Source organism: Strongylocentrotus purpuratus, unplaced genomic scaffold, assembly GCF_000002235.5.
Source record: "Strongylocentrotus purpuratus isolate Spur 01 unplaced genomic scaffold, Spur_5.0 spur5_scaffold_1, whole genome shotgun sequence".
Classification (NCBI taxonomy): Eukaryota; Metazoa; Echinodermata; class Echinoidea; order Camarodonta; family Strongylocentrotidae; genus Strongylocentrotus; species Strongylocentrotus purpuratus.
In genome coordinates, this window is record NW_022145594.1 from 4,797,582 (window position 1) to 4,819,213 (window position 21,632).

The 21,632-nt window shown below is 38.4% G+C and overlaps 1 protein-coding gene across 1 annotated transcript; it reads right to left on the reverse strand.

The window, feature by feature from the left end:
- Positions 1-2,612: 2,612 nt before the first annotated feature.
- Positions 2,613-13,307, reverse strand: LOC591311 (adhesion G-protein coupled receptor G2-like). Its single transcript, XM_030978191.1, has 9 exons — positions 13,218-13,307; positions 11,749-11,934; positions 10,134-10,562; positions 9,371-9,535; positions 8,764-8,879; positions 7,592-7,875; positions 5,087-5,153; positions 4,372-4,630; positions 2,613-4,187 (listed from the first exon to the last, which is right to left on the reverse strand). Exons 1-9 carry the CDS (start codon positions 13,305-13,307, stop codon positions 3,765-3,767), a joined length of 2,019 nt encoding a protein of 672 aa, XP_030834051.1. The 3' UTR covers positions 2,613-3,764.
- Between the last annotated feature and the right edge of the window lie 8,325 nt (positions 13,308-21,632).

The following is a 21,632-nucleotide window of genomic DNA, read 5'->3' on the forward strand; positions in this document are numbered from 1 at the left end:
GGCAATGGGTTAACTTCCACCATTTCTTAACATCACAATGTGTGTGTGTGTGTGGGGGGGGGGGGGGTAAATCAAGGTATTACAATTCTTATATAACCTTTTAATCAACAAAAGAGTATAAATTGACGGTTCCTCATGCCAAATTTCGAGCGGCCCGTGAGGAAACCTCCCTAAATTCCAGACGGCCAGTCTGCCCCTGACATTATCCACTCGCAATATATGGACCTGTTTACAATTGCAAGAATAATTATCATGATTGTGAATGTGCAGTATTTACAGAGGGTGGACATTTTGTATATATATATATCTTTTTTTTTGTAATAGAGTGTTACACACGTCTGTAAGCGAAATTCCAATTTGTTAAGTGAGTGTCAGGGCTATCCCCTAGGCTTTCAAATGTCGGACAAGTTAAAAGAAAAGAAACAAAAAGGGACACTTACTCCTAGACTAATACTTCTGGACTAGTCACCAAAAAAGCATTAATCCAATTATTCATATTAAATAGAAACCTATCTGAGCACTAAACTGAGAGGTAGTTTGACTTGGGTACTTTTTCTGAGTGACATGCTCAGGGTACTTGCTACCCTTAGGGCTTTGGGGGTAGTTTTGCAAAAGGGGCTATTTTCCGCGAAAGGGTATGTTTAAACAAAACTGAGGTTTTTCTGTAGTATGCAGCGCTGAAATGATCATCCCCCAGCTATGTGTCGGTATTCCTCTCCTCTATAATAAAGGTCCTAATATGTTTAGTGTTTCCCGTGTTCAGAAAACGAGATGAATTAAAGATACTTTGTGATTCAAAGTCAGTCATGTGTCAACTGCATACAAATTTAGTCATCTGTCATTTTAAATTGTGGCTTGTGTTGTTGGTTTTAGAATATACTATTGATCTCGTGGATTTGGGGTTCTCTTGTTAATTAATCTTGTGCTACCTTTGGCAGCTTCGAAAAGAATAATTGCAGTTTGTATACGTTTTTAAATCGCAATGGAAATATGAATATGGAATAATTTATTCAAAACGATTAATAAAAACTATGTGAATACCAACTTTCCACTCCACCATTTACTTTATTACTGAGCTTGCTTTTGTACATTTCTTTTGCGCACGATTATACAAACGATAGTTACTGTAATGTTATGATTTATCATGCTTTGTATCAGCAGTATCAGAAATTAATTACTCAATCCAACATTGAAACGAGCTAAAATACAGGTACCCCTTAAATAGAAACCCAATTTTATATTCGTAAATTACTCAATAATTGTGTCTTCTTTCTTCAGGGATACCATGAACAATGAAGTTTATGCTTTAACAACATCGGTTATGAATACAATCAAAATAATCTACACTAAATTACATTTTTTGAGTAAAATATGGTGATATCAATTTCGCCTATAAGATACTTTGAATTAATAAGCATGTAAAACTATATAGACAGTATAATCATGGAAAAACAATATAACTCTAAACACTGTATGTGTCTGTCACTAGAACTTGACAAAGGTTTAAAGCCCAAAATTAGTATATTTTGTATCTGTATATCTCCTACGGATTTTACATTATTTCTTCTTCACTTGTCTTTTTTTGTCAACCACCGCAGGTTTATTATATAAACATGTATATATATTTTTCCACAAAATTTGCCAAATTTGTCAATTAAACCTGGTGTCGCCAAAGCCACTGGCCCGTCTCTGTGGTCTAGTAGTTAAGGCAATGGCGTTCTCTGCCAGTGAAACGGTTCAATTCCCGGCGGAGACAAATTTGTTCAACCTTTGAAAAAAATAATCAAAAAGGAGGATAACAATAAGGACCTTTGATTTAATCTACGCAATCATTATTATCTATTTTCTATTCTCAATATACATATATTTATCATTTCATGACTAAAAATGATTAAAATTAATAGAAAAACCCTTGTTACCGATATCATCATACTTTTTTTCAACAACAAATTGACCGTTCTTAGAGTAAGACACCACAAAGTATTATTTATTTAAAAAACCATCTGATCATGAATGCTTCAAAAAGCTATAATATATATAAATGTAACGATACAACTTCGCCTTCGTACCGTCATTATCATGTCTTCGTTCAACACGAAATGACCCTCTCTGAGTAATACACCACAAAGTATTATTTATTTAAAAAAACCATCTGATCATGAATGCTTCGATAAGCTACAGAATATATAAATGTAAAGATATAACTTCGCCATTGAAATATAATAAAGATGATAACAAATAACAATTGGTAGGCAACCATTGTTATCCAATTTCAATTCTCAATGTACATATATTTATCATGTTATGACTAAACATGAAATGAAGAAGAAAAAACACCGTATCGTCATCATCTTACTTTTTTTTAACAACGAAAAGATCCTTCTCTGAGTAATACACCACAAAGTATTATCAACAAAATATAAATAATTTGATCATGAATACTTCGATAAGCTACATGTACATATAAATTGTACCGATATAGTTTCGTCTGTGTTTCGTCATTGAAACATAATAAAGATGACAACAAATAACAATCACCTGGTTGCCCACATATGTGGTGACGAAATATTGATAATTGCAAAATACTCGGGGAACGGGATGGGGGGGGGGGGGGTTCTGTGTGGTCTAGTCATTAAGGCATTGTCGTTCTTAGCCAGTGACACGGTTCGATTCCCGGCGGTTGCAAAAAAAATATGAAAAGAGGACAGCAAAAGGGACCTTGGATTTAATAAATTCAACCATTATTATTTAATTTTTATTTTCAAAAAAGATTCATCTATCATATCATGACTGTCATGAATTATTAATATGAATTGAAACCCCCTTCGTATCTTCATCATCATACTTTTTCCAACGAAAAGATCCTTCTCTGAGTTAATACACCACAAAGTATTATTTATAAAACAAATCAAATGATGATGAATATATCGAAAAGTTACAAAATATATAAATGTAAAGATATAACTTCGCCATTGAAATATAATAAAGATGATAACAAGTAATAATTGGTAGGCAACCATCTAATTTCCATTCTCACTATACATAGATTTATCATGTCATGAATAAAAAGGATAAAATGATTTTAAAAAACCTTCGTACCATCATCATTATACTTTTTTCAACAAAGAAAAGACCTCTTCTTTGAGTTAATACACCACAAAGTATTATTTACAAAATAAATCATCTGATCATGAATACTTCGATAAGCTACAATATATTTTAATGTAAAGATATAACTTCGCGATTGAAATATAATAAAGACGATAACAAATAACAATTGATGGGCACCCATTATTGTCTAATTTCCATTCTCAATTTACATGTATTCATCATTTTATGACGAAAAAGGATTGAGAAAAAAAAACATCGTACCATTATCTTGATACTTTTTTTTCAACAATGAAAATACCTCATCTCTGAGTAATACACCACACATTATTTATTAATACACAAAATCAATTGATCATGACTACTTTGATAAGCTACATATAAATTGTACAAATATAGTTTCGTCTGTGTTTCGTCATTGAAACACAATAAAGATGAACACAAATAACAATCACCTGGTAGCCCGAATATGTAGTGACGAAATATTGGTAACTGCAAAATCCTCGGGGAAGGGGGTGGGGGTTCAGCCGAAACCCAGCCTGCTCCTTACCTTAAAAATACTTAAAAATTAATGAATAAATCGCTAGAGTCAAAACCTAAACTGTGCCATTGGCCTTTGCAAAATTAGTGGTGCCACTGGCATCTATGCCACTGCTCTAATTTCCTTTGTTGACATCTGTTGAATCCATTGGAAGATTGACTGCAGCATAACTTGTTGCAGAAGCAACATCATCACTTCTCTCTTGGATATCTTTGTTCATAGTTGGTGTGACCCCTTCATCAACCTGGCTAACATCATAAGTCGGATTGAACGTACACAAAGGATCGGGATCGTCGTCTTTGAAAGGCATCAAGGAATTACCCGAGGCTCCTGGGCGCAATTTGCTTACCATGCCAGCTGACGAGGATAGTGCCTCTGAGCTTACCACACCACTGGAAGTGCTTGCTTGTTTCTTTAGGAACTTGTCTAAACAAGTAAGACCCCATTTCCTACGGATGTAAGGCTTCCGGACGCAGTAGAGAAGAAAGATGAAAAATCCTTGGAAAGAGTTCAGGACGATGAAGATTAGCTGAGCCACCTGTTAAGAGCAAATGTTTCAGAAATAATAATTAGGTACATGGCATTCTCCTCCAAGTTCTCCAGATACTAAACAAGTATTGCTGGTGTATGTAATTATCATAACTGAGTTCTCAAGATAGGCCTACCTCTTAGAGAGAGATATACCACACATTAATTATTCTTGAAGCTATAGTTGGCTTTACCTTACTGAATGACGGGATTAAAAGAAGATATCCCGTGACCCAGGTCAGACCGAACAGTAGCAAGATGCAGATCGCGTTCTGGACGCGTTTGATAGTCTCTCGACGTTCTGCCTTAGCCTCTCTTTTCGCCCGACCAGCGATGTTGGCTGACGAGAGCAATTGTCGAACCACCAGGATGAAGATGACAATGTTGATGAGGAGGATGATAGACATGGGAATCAGGAGACCAGCAATTTGAGCCCATAATTGTAGAAAGCATCTATTGATATTAAATATGCATTTTGTAAAAAGACTGAATTAAGTCAATCAGTACTGACTATCTTATCGATAGTTTTACAAAATTTCCAAGGTCCTTGAAAAATGTTGACTGAGAAATTGTCATTGTAAATAATTCCATTATCTATTTTGGGAAGAACAAATCCCATACAATACCAACAACTATCTGAGATGTTAGTATGCGTGGTGACTGTATTCAATTAGTGGCCTTTCTAGACCACATACCCATAAAAGTGATACTTAAATACCAATTCCAGATGGTAATTGCACACTGGCTTTTAAACTCATGAGATGCCAAAATACCGAATACCGAATGCTTAAACACTAGGTCAAAGTACAGAAACGTGATTTTGCTGAATCCGAAATTTGAAGATCATAAGGTTTACCCTATGCTATGCAATCAAATATTCAAGCTAAACTTTCAAACGTTACCACTTACAGATCATCTTGAGCATAAGAGTCTCTAGCAATAGCTCCGGTAAGAACCACGATAAGTGCAGGGAGCCCTGAAATGACATACGTGTATACGGAAATACAATTGTTATAGTCATTCATAATACGCCTACATTGGACATGGGCCTAGCTCTATCCTTTCCCCGTTCTTTGATAGGACTATTCATGTTATCGTTGTGCTGTCCAGCTAAAAAGTTTGTACCACGGTAATGGCGACACTATAATTACTTTTTTTTAATGAATTGGATATCTCGATTATTATACCATCTGGGTTTTAGAGTCTTCTTTATAAAAAAAATCACATGCCATACAAAGTGCCGTTTAATGATAACTAGCAGGACCCGTGGAAAATCCACGGGATTCTATCATTCTAGGGAGAGTGGGAGGGGGGGGGGGGCGTAAATAGATATGTGCTATCGATTTTTTAATGTTTTTTTTAAATAATTTGTTTATTATAATTATTATTATATTTAAAAAAAGATAATTTCTGTGCTAGATGATATTATTATCTTTATTGTATAGGCCTACTTTTTATCATTTTATAATTCTTTTCATTACTATTTTACTCGTTAGAATATCAACCTTTTGTTTGCTGCCCCATGTATCATTTTGATTTTTTTTTAAATCTGAATCATGTAATAAAACTTGAAAATTGGAAGAAAAAAGTGAAATCAATCATTTGTAATTAAAATTGATGCAGATATTTTACATTTTACTTTCGTTTTCACTTTCGTCATTTACGAGTATTGTCGTCACTTCGTTCCTATTATATTCTCACTATCCCTTTCCCGGATCCTCACTCTCGTTATCTATACGAATATTGTTCTCATGCACTTCACTCCCATTATCATTTTGGTTATTTTCACACATTGCCAAGTTAATTTAGTCCTACAATGAAATAATATACAAATATACAAATATACAATGACACTCGAAGTGACTCGAGGATCTAGCTAAAGCTACTCGCATCGAAGGAATATCAAATCGTATTATATTCTCCCGAGGGCCATCGCGGCCCGAGAGAGAACAGTACCATTGATGTTCCTGAGTGCGAATAGTTTTAGCTTAATTGTTCCGAGAATGAGTCATTGTATATTTGTTTTATATCCCTTCCACCTGTAGGCCTATCATTCCTTGGACACTTCTGTAATAGCATGTACCGTACTCACATTCACATCACATTCAATAAAGATATAAAAGAAAACAACAATTGCACGGCTCAAACATGAAACATTGAAGGATCCACAGACACGCTATACAGGTACAGCAGTAGAGTGGTGCAAGTACCGCACAGGGTAAATTGCATGGCGTGAGCGCCGTGACTGACCTGACACCGCCGGAGTTGCGCGTGCAGAGGCATTTTAAATTACGTAAGCTCGCTGAATTTACGTTCTCGTCAGTTATATGGTCTCGATAATTACAATCTATTTGCGTTATTATTGTTGTTACTTTAGTGTAGTCTTCATGAAAAGACCAATAAAGCAGAAGCTTGGACTATGATTATGTTGGCATGGTTCACAGAATTTGTATAAATATTTTTAAAGTAAAGATTTTACGCCAAAAATCGGACGGTTTGTGCCAATATAGCAGTCGCACGAATTAACTCGACTGTGTGTGTGACGTGAGCGTAGAACCATGGAGCTATAAAATAGCTCCATGTTAAAACCAACATATTACGTTCTCGTCAGTTTGGCTGCTGCATATATAAAGCAAGATGCCTAACACAGGATGGGCCCAACCCGTTGCAGCTTATACTTGCTACGCCACATTACTTGAGTGGATGGTCGATCATATGCTGTGTATTTCTCTGGCATGCCCGTGATTAGACAGAGGGCGGGTGCACGCCGTGTTGCCTCATGCACTCTCGCGAGTTCGTCGTCTCCTTGCACGCACAACGCCGGCCGTGCCCTCGTCCGCTCGTCCTCCCCAGGACCCCGGAACCATGTTTAACGACATCGACGGCGACCACGGGGTCGACGCGGCACGCGGGATACGGGAGACATGCCTCGTGGAATTGTGTCGCCGTTCCCGCGCCACGGCCAAGGCGGACGCGGTCGAGGAAAGACGTTTTTTTATAAACCGTTTTGTACCCCCGCGACGATTTTGCGTATTGATATAATAATGTAATAAATACACGTAAATGGCTAAAATGACGAATTCATGTGCACTGTTGGACCATATGATAGTCCATCTAATGTGACTTTTCCATAATTATTCTCCATTTAGTTAGCATGGCTAAATAACTATAATATCTAGCCAGGTTTTATAATTATTTTGTTCGTTAAAAACAGAATAAAATTAACATTTCCCTTGATTGATGCCGGGTGATCGCAGCAACTTATTTTTTTATGAATACTTTCAGTACCTACATGTATAAGTTTAAAGAAGTCGGTCGAAGGATTCTGATCTAGAGAAATTCTATTCGTATGTACAAACATACAGACAATTCATTAACAATTCAGTAAAAAGATATAAAGAAAAAATATCGTACCCCATGCAGCTAAGCAAGCCTTGATCATGAAATTCTGGATGTAGGTGTTAGAGATCTTCACAATTATGAGGTAGGTATTGTACCCTTCCACACCCATCCATGCAATGGAGGACAAAACGAAGTAGTGAAGTAGGGCCGTCAGGAACCCACAGGGTCCAGCTTGGACGTCACGATAATCTCTGGTAGAATCCAGAGAGATCATGATGACAAACGTCGTGTAGAGACACAGCAAGGTCAGGCACAGACAGATGAAGATCTGGTTAGTCTGTTTGGTCCTCAAATCCCTATCAAGATTGTAACATTAAAATGGGATAAGGAACGCGTCGAAGCAATACTCTACTATGCACGTACAGGCTTACCATTACTTAATCAGCAGCACAGAAGAATATGAAGGTCAAACAACAAGAACTAGAAAGAAAATCAACGGAGAAAATGTTTGTGAAATGAAGGAGATTACGTGATTTTGCTTTACTTATAAACATGTATCTCTTCTATTACTGGGCACAAACCCTCGGAATGGCCACGCGTTTTGTATAAAAATCAATCTTGGTGTAAGTAGTCACGACGATGTCAAATGAGAAATATATGTACCCCAAAGGTGATCGAAATAAATATGCTTTCTATTATATGCAGACGGTACACCATGAGGCAGAGGGTGTGATCTATGAAGGTGATAGAATATCAATATATCGATATGATATGAACCTATGTAACTTATATGAACCTCGTCACACCACCCCTATATTAATGACTAAACAACTAATATTTTGGCAGTTTCTCTTCTTCTTCTTCTTGTTCCCCTCTTCCCCTCGTCCTCTTCTTCCTCACCCCTCCTCTTCCCCTTTCTATCACGAAATGTACATTGGTGATAGTAGTTCTCAACAGCCCTGCTGGTTCAAACAGAAGTAATACCGAAGAGAAATGTGCTGCAGGTGTACACGTACTTCACAAATCAATTGATTAAGAGATAATTTTATAAAAAGAGAGGGGGTATTTACATTTGCATGATTATTTACTAAATTCTATAAATGCACCTCTTTCACAGTTTATTTCACTATTTTTTGTTCAACAGCTACCAACTAGAATCGAAGATAAAACGACCAGAGAATAATTACATATTCGGTCTTCTTTGTATTACATTAATAATTGCATATTTTTTCCAATGAGCTCACTTGTTCCACAGGTAGGTTGCCAATGTGACAAGAAGACTGAAGATAGATATACAGCATCCGATGTAAGTCAGGATTTTGTTTTCCTTGATTACTGAATCCTCCTTTCCATGGATATCCTGTAACATGAAAAAAACATTTTCTTTGAAAGCTCGAAGGAAAGTGATTATTTGCCCATAATGTCGTTAATTGAAAACTGAGATATGGGGGGTTTATTTTAAAATAAAGTGGCGGAACTTCATATTACTGATGGAAAAAGAAAAGAATATCACTTTACTACCTTTTACACAAGAGTCCGCACATTCAAATTTTTAGAATATTAAGGCATTTGAAGAGCCATGCTTTTCAGGGAACATTTTTTATCTGATATTCTTCCACACTTGCATAATAACAATAATAACGCTCACAAATTAGTTTTCACCTCTTCCCAGAACTCAACCTTTTCTTTAATCCGTAGGAATTAACAACTATTAACCCCCTGGGTCGTCGAGAGGATGATCAAGCTATAGCTCTAGTAACCTACTGCGTTTAGTTAGTCTTGTTATAGTTGACCGGGGAGTGGTTAAATGGGGCTAATGTATATAATAATGCCTAATTGCTTTTCACTGACCATTATAACAGCGAAGTTGGTAAGATGATCACACGCACAGCGCACTCTCCCCTCATCGTAGCGCTCATCAGATGATGTGATTCCAGAAACAAGAACACACCCATCTTGGGACCAATCTTCCTGCTCCTCATCCCAGAATGAACACATGGGATTCACGTATCCAGACTAGACAACAACAACAAAAACAGCAAAAAATGAATAGAACAATAAAATGTGTTAAATAAAGCATGAAAGGAAAGCCTACATCAGCTCCTTCTTCCTCAGAACTACCAAGGACTGGAGCAACCTTCCAGTAGATCCAGCCTGCTCACTCTCCCTTGAGGCATTTGAGTCCTCACTGGGGAAGATGCACCCTAACTGACCTCACGGGATTAAAAGTGTTTTTTTTTTTTTTTTTTACTTGTACCATGTATATACATGCACAAGGATCCTGGCCAGCAGGCTCACACAGGCTCCTCACAAGCACACACAGTGCGAAATCTTCAAGTCCTTTAAGGAATTCTTCCCTTGGAAAAAGAAGAAAAAGAAGAAGAAGGAGAACGAATGATAATGTTTATTGGTTTAATTTAAAAGCCCATTTATCATTAAGGAAATCAAACACAGGAGTTAAAAATAGATTTAAAAACATATAATGTTTAAATTTTCCCTATATATGTATGTCTACTACAACTTTAATTATCCATAAATACTGCTAAAGGCAGATTACAAATACGTATAATATATGGATAAACTTTAGTCTGCCATTTTATGTTAAAGGTCTTACCATTATTGTACTGAAGGTAAAATTGATGAATTCGGTCAGGGCTGCTACTTTCCCTTGACCAATACTGAGAGAAATCACGGGCGAGTTAGCCGATCGATTGAAGCCTTCATTATCTGCACTGATTGTGCGCAATGATTTAGAAATGAACAGAGCTGAAGTTGAAAATACATTGAAGTTGACCCGGACGTATTCACCACTGCCATTCGACGGCGATCCTGAGAGTGGGGGCGTGGACGAAATGACGGATGAAACTGAAGGTGGAATGTTGACCTGAGCAATGACGTCTGGTCTGGTAGCAATGATGTCATCGCGGTCATCTTGGGTTGGAGCACTGATGGTAATATTGGACTTGGACAGGTCTGAAAGACTGGATCCAGCTAGCGTAAGCACAAGACCGCCCATTAAGTCGTCAGCAAGTACACTCTGAACCTGTTATATGAATTAGAACTTCAATTATTATAATTGTTATTATCATTTTCATCATCAACATGTTTTTAAATATTACTATCATTATTACTGTATTTATGATTATTATTATTTATTAACAACAATATCAATGTTACTATTAAATTGTTGTTATTATTATTATCATTATTGATGATGCTTGAAAATGAGGCGATTAGCACCGTGCACAGACGTCCAAGTTATGGCCTGGTCCCACTGGCCGATGGACGCAAAACGTATGCATAAAGGACACAGCGGATGAGCAAAATTTCGGGGGTGACTCCATCCGTTTCCATCCGCTCTAGAAATGGACAAAATTTGCGAAAATTTGCGAAAACAAAACGGAAAATAACGGACGTGGGTAGTATGTAGCGGGGATGTTAAACGGATGTTCATCGGAAGCCTAGCGGATGAAAGCGGATGGAAGTGGATGACAGCTTTGAATACTTTATATACGAGATGCATACGCTTACATCCTTTCTATTTCCGTGCTACTAACGATGTATAGACGTTCCATGTACCTTATCTTTCCTCCCTATTTCCGTTTTCAGCTGCAGCGGATGTGAGTTGCGAGGATGCCCAGAGGATGCAGAGAGGATACAGCGGACGTTAAACGGATGATAACAGACATAAAACGTTTGTTGATCGTATTTGTCGCGGATTTACATCGTACACGGCGGAAGTTCATCCGTTCTAAAAGTTTTGTGCAGCTCAAAACTTTTTGCGCGGATGAAATCACAGTGGACGGATGCTCGATGGAAAGAGCGTATGAAACACGTATGCAATGAGTACACAACGGATGCATAGCGTTTTCCAACGGATGGCAAGATTTTATTTACGTTTTACATCCTCTTTGCATCCGTAAGTGCAGTGGGACCGGGCCTTAAGGCACCACCAAATTCAAAATGTGACGTATCCCGTACACATATATGCACAAATAATGATGTTGTTTGGTAGATCTTTTTTAAACTACAAAGAAAAATGGTGGGATTGTCGCGCCTTGTTGGACACCAGATTGAATGAGACCACAATGGATGAATGGCAGTGTCAGGTTTTTCTAATTCTTTTATTTAGAAAATCCATGCAAACAATTATATAACTTAGACATGAAATTCTTATATTTCTAAATCAAATTACTTTTTCATAGCCTATGATATACATGTAAAATCACCTGTACGGCAACATTTGGCTGCTGAATGTTGAGCAGCCCACCATCGGCAACCTCAACACGGCTGATTTGTTCCTCAAAAGCCAGGACTAATTTACTTATTGCCCCACCTTCCTCTTCTGCGGCTTCAAGTTCCTCTGATTCTACCTGAGCTATATTGCTCACAATACTCGTTATAGACTTTGTTACCTGTCAATAATTAAAAAAAAAGATGAAGATGATTTAATCTATCGTAGGAGAAAGTTGCGAAATCTCGGAAATCAAACTGAATGACGATAGGGTAAAATAACATAGCAGCCTTGGCACAGGTATTATTTTAAAGCTGTTACACAACCTTTGGAAGAACCAACCGCTAAGGGGTCAACAAGATATGAAAGGACAGTGACAGACCTAAATATGTCATAATACCAATAAAATATTATACACAATTTCCAAAAAAAGCCTGAGTTTAGCTTCAAGGCGTTCAATTTTGTTAAAACCGGTTATGGGATTTACCTTTATAGTCCGTGGGCCAGAGGGGGCTACCGTACCCCCCCCCCATGATCCTACTTGTTGGGTGTCATTTTGTTCATTGGGATCCATAATATCAGAAAAAAGATGTTTCCAAGAAAAAAATTCATTTGGACACTGTTTTTTTTTTGCTCCTTATTTGAAGATATGTAAAAATGTCAGTTTTTCGTGTTTTGCACACTTTCTTAGGGTTTGTGAATTATGTGCTTACGTTTTACCCTGTTTCTCAGCAGATATAACTCTAATCTCCACCAAATTTATTGACAATCTTCGTCAACTATACCACAATAGGTAGACAAAATGATTTTATTTTATTTTATTGTCTTCAATTATTAATGACGTCATAAATTTGCATATATTTTGATATGCAAATTTCTGTCTCAAAAACCTTTCGAAATCAAAAGTTGAATTTTGTCTGCTATTATCATGAAATAAGTTTTCTAGCCCCCTAATTTGGTGTAATATTATTCATTGATATTTTATCTGATGTTTCCCGCAAATTTTGTTCAGTATCAGTCAACTCGTATCCCCACCCCCCCCCCCCCTCCCCCCGCATATTACGATTAATACATTCTGTATATATAATGTACATTCAATTAAAGTTCCTGTTTAAAAAAACAAAAGCTCAACAAGCAGTATTTCAATTACTATTGGGGCTAGCCTGTTAGCATCAAACTATATCAAATTATTACCACAAACATCAGTGTTTCCTTTTATAGTATCAGCCTGAAGAGGGGGTATCAGACAAAGCCAACTTATTCAGCAGTTGGTCATTAATCCCATTATATGCTATAATATAGTTTTGTTGTTTATACAAAATGAATGATCAAACGTATACGGGGTACAATTTCACGAATTTCAACTAACTTGACACAATGAGTAACGGAAGAGGCATGCATCCTCATTCTTGAAGACATGTCAGATGTGCACGGTTATCATCGGGAGTGCTACCAACTTTTTACCAATAATCTCAATCGACTGTCAGGGATCTTATCTGATGCCACAGAACCTTCAACATCCCGTCCACCCAGATCGTCAATTGATGAAGTCATCTTCAATCCTGATTATATCTTTTGTAAAAAGGAAGGCCCAAAATCAATCAAAGTGAAAAGGTCTTGGACAACAGAAAGTACACCAACGTTAGATTTTGGTTGGTGGCAAAATGTTGTAGATGTTGCAAAGAGAGTTGGTGATGAAGACCTACCGTTGAGAATTCTGGAAGTTGATCTGTTTGCTGCAGAAGCAAGATGTCACAAGAACTGTCGGAAGAAATATGTGGCGAACTAAAAACAAGATTAATGGAGAAGTGGCAAGTACGATGAAGTAGCTAAAACAGAGAACAATGGAAGTAGCCCACAAGAAAGCATTGAATTGTAGATGATGAAATACCTGGCCCTCAACCGCAGAAGCCATTGCCTGTATAGATGACCAGATTCCCACTGAGCTAGAGAAGTTTCTGAACCATTTGTTGAGTGGAAATCCATCTCGACCATAACAAAGAGTGACTAGACTTGTCATATCTCTTGGACAAGATATATGTAGGGCAGCCACAAATGGAAAGTGGAAAATGTCCAAGCATATTCTGGTATGGATGACTTTGAGACATCTCTTACGCAGTGCTCAATTGATCACATCCGTGAATCGCCTTGTTCATTCAGAAAGCTATTAATTTTCACTTGAGCTTGAATCTGCCATAGCACAGGCGCTACAGTAGACTTTCGGTATTCTATCTAGACAGGTAGTCCGCCATCCCGTGGAGCCATCAGTCTTCCATCCAGACGTTGACGATTTCAACCAATACATTTCAAGCTTAAGTGGTTCTGGCTCTGTCCACACAGCCCATGGGATTATGCTGCAGGAGATTTCTAACAATGAGACAGTTGAATCTTCAAATAGCACAGTACCCTCAGAAGCACGTACATGCACCAAAGAACGTTCGTTGGCTAATGAAAAATGAAGGTCCTCTTCCACCTTGCTATGTCAACCGACATAAAGCATTCAAACAATGTGCCAGAAATGATATTGCGTGTATGCCGAAAAAGTAGTAGAGAGACAGGTCAAGAGCTTCCAGGTTGGGCTGGATTTGTCATAGTAAAGTTTCAAGTTTCAAGTTTATTTATCTTTCTTTCATAACACACATTACAAATATGACATGAATATAAAAGAGTGAACAGAATATGGCGTTACAATAGAAAGATGAGGCGACCTTGGTTGAAAGCAAGGCTTGTGGATTTAAGGTCCCTCATGAGTAGTTTATGAGTATGTCCTAAAAGAACAAACTCGTCAAATAAAAATAATGCGTACATTTAAATGCTTACAAAACTAAACTAACTAAACAACTACATGGGAGGTGCCTTCAAATGTGACTACCACAGATTACTATCCTGTAATAAAATATCCCATAACAGAATTCGATACAATCCAAGAGTGCCTGAGAGCTGCAGAAGAAGCAAGCCGCGAGGTTGGCCAAGACTATGTCATAAAAACATTTGACTTGGGCGTGTGCATGAAGGCATATCCTCTCATTTGGAGTCATCCGTAAACTTACAAGAAACACATTTAGTCCGGCAGCCAAATCCAGATTATTGGCCTAACCTTGTTTTAGGGTCTATAGTTTTTTTTCAATGGATTATGATTGCCTAAACCTTCTATTTGAAGAATCCGATTGCTGACACTCTGTCAGCCTTGAGTAATTTGAGATATTATGACGTAATACAAAATGGCCGCCAAAGTACATGATTTTCCTCTAAAAATGTATAATAAATATATAATATGGATTTTTCTACAATTCTGGGCAGCCGAATGTCTGTATCTCTTTAGGACTATCACTATGACAAGGTAATTTGCATATTTTGAAATAGCGCCCTCTATAAACATATTAATATTGCATAAAATATGTGTGCCAGCCAAATGCCATTTTTGTAGATCTACGTCACGTTAAAACACATTATATGCTTTGTTTGGAACAATTACGATTGTGATGCATTTATCTTTCATCTTTTTTGGTCTAAATTTAGATACATGTAAAGAAACAAAAAGGCCTACAAAGGAATTAATTTTTCATCAAGTCAGTGAGAAGTGGTTCTACTGTACACATTATTGTTCCATTGATAGGATTTTTGTAAAGACTAGCATTGCTCCAGCGTCAGTGAATGTGGATAAAGCAGATGTCAACGGTACCAGACAGATGCATGAGTTTCAACAGAAATCACCTGATGGATTCTATGACACAATTTCCAAGAAAGCTCACAACATATACCTGACAGACATTGTCAGCCCAAACACTGTAACCCAAAGCATTTCTGGTGTTTCACAAACAGCAAGCGATGCGATCCTTCAGGTCTAGCTCCATTGAAATCATCGAATGGAATGACTTACTCAGACAGCCTCTCAAAGGCGCACATCCTACGTTATCAATTTTCATCCATCTTCAACTGCAATGAAGATATGACTAGTCTGAGAGACAAAGGGCCAAGCTTATACCCAACCATGGATCACATTACTATCTCTCCACCAGGGGTTCTGAAGATCCTGTCTGAGGTTGATGTTCATAAAACCACTGGTCCTGACCAAATCCCAGCCAGACTTCTGAAGGGACTTGCCACTGAACTGACACCTGTGTTCACTATATTCTTCCATGCCTCCCTTAACCAGAGTGTCATACCTGATAAATAGAAGATGGCTAATATTGCTCCCATCTTCAAGAAAGGTGACCGTATTAGCAACCCAGAGAACTACAGACCTGTCTCTCTTACGCCAGCGACCTGTAAAGGACTGGAGCACATCGTTCTAAGCTATATCAGCATCATGGCCCACCTGAAGACTACAACGTCCTGTCTGATGCACAACGTGGCTTTCGAAAGAAGCTATCCTGCGTCTCCCAACTTGTCCTTGCTGGCCGGGACCTCGCCAAAGCCACCGATTACAGAGAAAAATTAGACATGGCACTCCTTGATTTCTCCAAAGCATTTGACAAGGTCCCAACAGGACCCAACAGATGGTACTGGAAGGATTCATCTCCAACACCAGCCAAGTAACATCTGGCGTCCCCAAACAGAGCTATCGGCCCGATGCTGTGTCTCCCCTTCTTCAATGAACTGCCAGAGTACCTCTCCCCAAACTCAACAGTCAGGCTCTTCGCTGATGATGGCATGCTATACAGCAACATCAAGACAGATCGAGGAAGATGCCTAACGTTTCCAAAAGGATATTGACTTACTGCAACGCTGGGAGCGTGATTGGTTGATGGAATTCATCCCACAGAAATGTCAGGTTCTCCATGTCACCAATATACGCAAACCCATCATCAAATCCTTCTCCATCCACGGACAGACCCTAGCTGACAAAAATACAGCAAAGTATCTAGGTGTTGAGTTGCAGAAGAATCTCAGCTGGAATCAACATATCAACATTATCACCAAAAAGGCCAACTCCACCTGTGCCTTTCTTCAAAGAAATATCCGACCATGTCCTGGAAAGGTTAAAGAACTGTGCTACAATACTCTCTTTCAACCAATCATGGGATATGCTAGCATTATATATAAGACCCTCACACGCAAGCAATTAGCACACATCAATAAGCTTGAAATGGTTCAACGGCGCTATATGTTCGCTTCATCTTCAGTGACAACCGCAGGACAAGCAGCGTAGCAGCCATGCTGAACCAGCTCAAGTGGCCATCATAACAAGAACACAGGGCACAGGCCAAGGTGGTGATGATATATCGCATCAACAACTCGCTGATAGACATCCCACACACTTTCCTCACTCCATCATTATCCCTGCACAGAGGGCATTCCAAGAAGATCATTGTTCCTTTTTTCCCGATTGCTTGTCTACCAGGGGAGCTTCTTCCCGGATACAATAAGACTCTGGAACTCCCTCCCTCTGAACACCTTCAATTGTACCTATGTTTAACAGCTTCAAGCAAGAGTACACAAGACCGGCTCCATTAAAAACGGTAGTCATGTTTACTCGCACGTAGCTGACTGTACCTTTTATCAGACATCGTACATTCATGTACATCTGCACTGCATCTACAAAACAGTACGACAATACTCCTGATGGTGGCCTGTACTGCAATTGCAGAAGAATAAGTACAAACCATTGCAGCCATGAAGAAGTCAATTAATATTGGGGGTCTGAAGGTCTATGACACCAAGTTGATCTACTCCAGAGTAATAGGAATCCTGCAGGCAATTTCATGAGATGTCAATGTCAAGGACATTTTGTCATGGAAGCTTTTCCCAGTCCCAACAGCACTCTTTGATGATTCTGGAAACATGTGCACTCCCAAGTCAAAGCCGAACTTAAATAAATTGACAAAGGTTGAGATGCCAGCCAGTCATGAGGCACTTGAACAACCTTGTACAGTCATTGATGGTTGTGCTCTATTCTAGATTAAAATCTGACGATGTTTGCTTGGTGTGCCACCAGGATATCTAGGTCATGATGGATTGAAAGTCATCTAACTGAGTCCCACATCACTTCTGCCCTCCAAGAAACTATCTCTCACTGTTACTGACAACAGACTACAGTTGATCGACATCATATATGCGCGATTCTGCAGAATGACGAGGTGTTCAGAAATAGCCAAAAGCACAAGCTGGTCATTACTGGTCAAGATGAGGTATCTGTTGAAGTGATACCAGGCAGCTATGTCATGCCAAAGGAAGATATGTCCACAACACATGAAGAAGCAGACAACATCCTAGTACAGCAAGCGATTCAAATTGCTGCTAATGAAAACAGGTATGTCCTGGCGGATAACACATACGTGGATACGTACTACTTTTGAAGGACCTAGAACGCCAAAGACCACGGAGTCGCCCATCAAAGAGCGAACTGTTATTGATATTCCTGCCACTGTAGACAAGTTGGGAGATATTATTCCATCGAAGTTGGCAGGACATGCGCTGCCGGGACACAACATTTTTGGGGCATACTTCGGCATTGGAAAGGGTAGAATGCTGAAAGTGATGAAGCAGATGATTCGACTCCCTTCGGACTCAGTTGGCAATGTTGATGCAACATAGACAGATGTCATCACGCAACCTATGCAATTTATTGCTTCATTGTTATGGACATTCATCAGCCAGCTCATTGTCAGAGGCTCGTATCAACGTGTGGACATCAAGGAAGACTAGGGGCTACAAATCATCCAAACCTTGCCTCACTACCTCCAACTACTGAAACGTTGGAAGAAAATGTCAAGAGAGCTCATCTGCAAACATGTGTGTGAAAGCACGCTTTACAGTCACGAATCTCACCATTGGATCATAAAAAAGAAGAGGAAACCAAATCCCTGATCCCTGTCACAGTACTTACAAATGTACAAATCGCACCGGACAACATATTAAAGGGTCCATGCCATCTAAATACAAGTTTATTCCTGTTCGTGTGTAGTCCTGCAAACATCTCATATTTTAATATGTAAGCTTCTGAATGTGTTTCATAGATTTTTATATATTTGTTTTAATATTTTTTTCAAACTTGCTAAGCTTCACCCTAAGATTTTTCCAAATCTCATTCCCTTGTGACATCATCTGTCAGTCATCAATGAGCTAGCTTGAGAAATTCGTATGTAAATTTGCCAAAGTTGACCACCTGTTACAATACAACAAACAATAGCAACATATAAGTTGCTATGTCAGACATGTCAGACTAAACTAATATTCTACATTAGACAATGGTATGCAATTTCCCCCAGCTCAGCACACACTCATAATAAAATTGCATGCTTCCATACATGTACAATACATCATCATTGCCTTTGTCTTCATGGTGATGCTTGTCTGACATAGCAACTTTTATGTTGCTCTAGTATTACGTATTGTAACAGGTGGTATACTTTGGCAAAGTTACATACCACTTTCTCAAGTTATCACATTGGATCTGGAGGATTTTTAGGGTGGAGCTTAGCAAGTTTGAAAAAAATATTAAAACAAAATATTTAATATTTAAAAATCTATGAAACACATTCAGAAGCTTACATATCAAAATATGAGATATATGGAGGACTACACACCAACAGAAATAAACTTGCATTTTGATGGCATGGGCCGTTTAAGGTTAACAAGGTGCACTTGCGCGAGTGGAAGCCTATATATATCAGCAGGGTGCCGATGCAACAAAGCGAACTTTGCATGCGCAATTTTCTGATGTTTTTGCGCCTCTGTCGAGTGTTGTAACGTCAAACTAAAGCAGCAATTGATAGCCATTGAAAGGTAACCATGTTTTGTCATTATGGGTGGATATATCGCCTTATTGTTACTACATAAAGCTTTGTAAAGACTTGAAATCTTTGATTATTTTTATTTGAAACTCATAAATTTTCCTCGTAGGAGAGGAACCTTTTCATGATTGGTTCATATAAAAGAATATATTGCCTCAAAATACAAATCAAGTTTCTTAACGCTCTCACTGAAAACGGGCAATTATAACCATATGCCACCTCATATATATGGGACAGACAGCATGAAATTTTAACTTGTTTTCTTTGAGTATTAAATTACAAAACAAAATAAAAATCGCACCAAAATGTGGAGCACGATCTGTACTCATTGTAGCCAGTGCATCTGACTTTAATATGAAAAATGTTAATTTCATGTTTGAATTGGCATTTGGCCATCATTTTGAATTATGAAAGTTAACGTGTCTGTAGAGGGCGCCATTCCAAATTATGCAAATTTTTATGTCATTTGTGATCATACAACATTTCTAATTTATATTTAGTGATGATCCTAGACAAAATAAAGATAATTGACTGCCATTTGATGAAGAAAAATGCTGAAAAGAATTTTGTTATCATTAATTTTGATCAAAAAGGGTATTTTGGCGGCCATTTTGTGTGACGTCACATATCTCAAATTGCTCAAGGCTGACGGAGTGTCAGCAATCGGATTCTTCAAATTGATGGTCTAAGGAACTATAATCTAAAAAATAACAAAAACTATAGACCCTAAAACAAGGTATATCGAGATGGCTGCCGGACTAATTGTGTTGACTGGCACTTTCCATTTGATTTGTGTATACTCCAAGATGCTTGGAAAGAAAATGGAAGGATCCGGACTTGAAGATATCCTCTTGGAAGCTGATCTCATGTCTTCTGGGTCTATGCAAGACGTCATAACAGGAAAGAACTGCGACAGGAGTCTGCATTGTCACAAGACAATGGTGGAGTGCTTAGAAAGGCTCCTTTTTATGAGTTCCTGTCAATGATTGGAAAAGATGATGCACTTGTTGGTATAGCTGAGGAATCAAAGAATATCTTCCAAGAGCTAATTCGATCACCAACAAAGGAGAGGCTTGCTAAGGTTGTGGCTAATGCAGATCTGAAGGCGTTGATAGAGTCATATGAGAGCTTCAAAGCTGATGTTCGAAGAGGATCTCTTGGGAAGATGGCACAATTTTTGATGTCGTATGTTGATTGCGTTTAGATTGATCTTTCATTGATCAGGTCTTTGAAAGAAAATAACTGTCCATTGTACTTGCACTGCCTGTTCCTTATGCCTGACCTGGTCACAATTGCTCCCGATATCTGACCTACCTTTATGTATTCTTGGTAAACATTGAAGATTCACATCCTGGTGCCATGACATTGCTCGAAAGAGGTGCTATAAGTGTTGCCAGGTCAGTCATTCCCGGGAACCGATGTGCTGTCGACAAGACAATTGAGGAGATAATCCTGAAGCATGGCAAATCTCGCGGTGGGGGTGGTAGTGGTGTCGGTCTCTCTGGCATAATTGAGAACTACAGTGTATATCAGAGGAGGGCTCGAATATATGCAGATATGACGTTTGATGCTCACCGTGGAAATAAACACAGAGATCAACAACCAACTCAGATAAGGAAAAGTGAGGGATGTGTATTTTTTTTTTAAAGGCCATAAATGATGTATAAAGCTTCCTCAATCATGTTGATGTTGATGACAAGAAATGATTGTATGTTTTCTCTTCCGGTGCCCGCGTTCCAGCTGAGGTTGAGAAAGATGTCATGCATGCACTTACCACAGGGAAAGACCAGAAAGAGATGTTCATCAAAGAGCGATTAGAGAAAAAGACATCGTTCTCTGACCCCATCAAGAAAATGAAGCTCAAACCATGGCAGAGACAAAAAAGAAATTCAAGCTTAAAACATCCCAACGAAAAGTAATATAATACAAGCAACAAGGGGACATTTATATCCAGCTGATGGTGAAGGCACAAAGTTCATCCAGCCAATTTGATTTACGGGAATTCTTTGATCCCTGTTCTCTACTCAATTGGAACGTTGGAACAACGTCTTTGCTAAGACAGATACACATAAGGGCCTACACTATCTCCGGAAGGATGTAGAGAACTCGCAACCGCCAACCACTGGCAATTCCTTGGTAGTGA

What these genes read in the sequence shown, in the direction of transcription:
- LOC591311 (XM_030978191.1), bottom strand. Translation starts at nt 13,307, where the DNA reads ATGACTTCATCAATTGACGATCTGGGTGGACGGGATGTTGAAGGTTCT. An exon ending in GCAACCTACCTGTGGAACAA is followed by an intron (nt 7,876 to 8,763) that starts GTGAGCTCATTG and finishes CAATCTTGATAG; the next exon opens with GGATTTGAGGACCAAACAGA. An exon ending in GGCTTGCTTAGCTGCATGGG is followed by an intron (nt 5,154 to 7,591) that starts GTACGATATTTT and finishes ATGTCATTTCAG; the next exon opens with GGCTCCCTGCACTTATCGTG.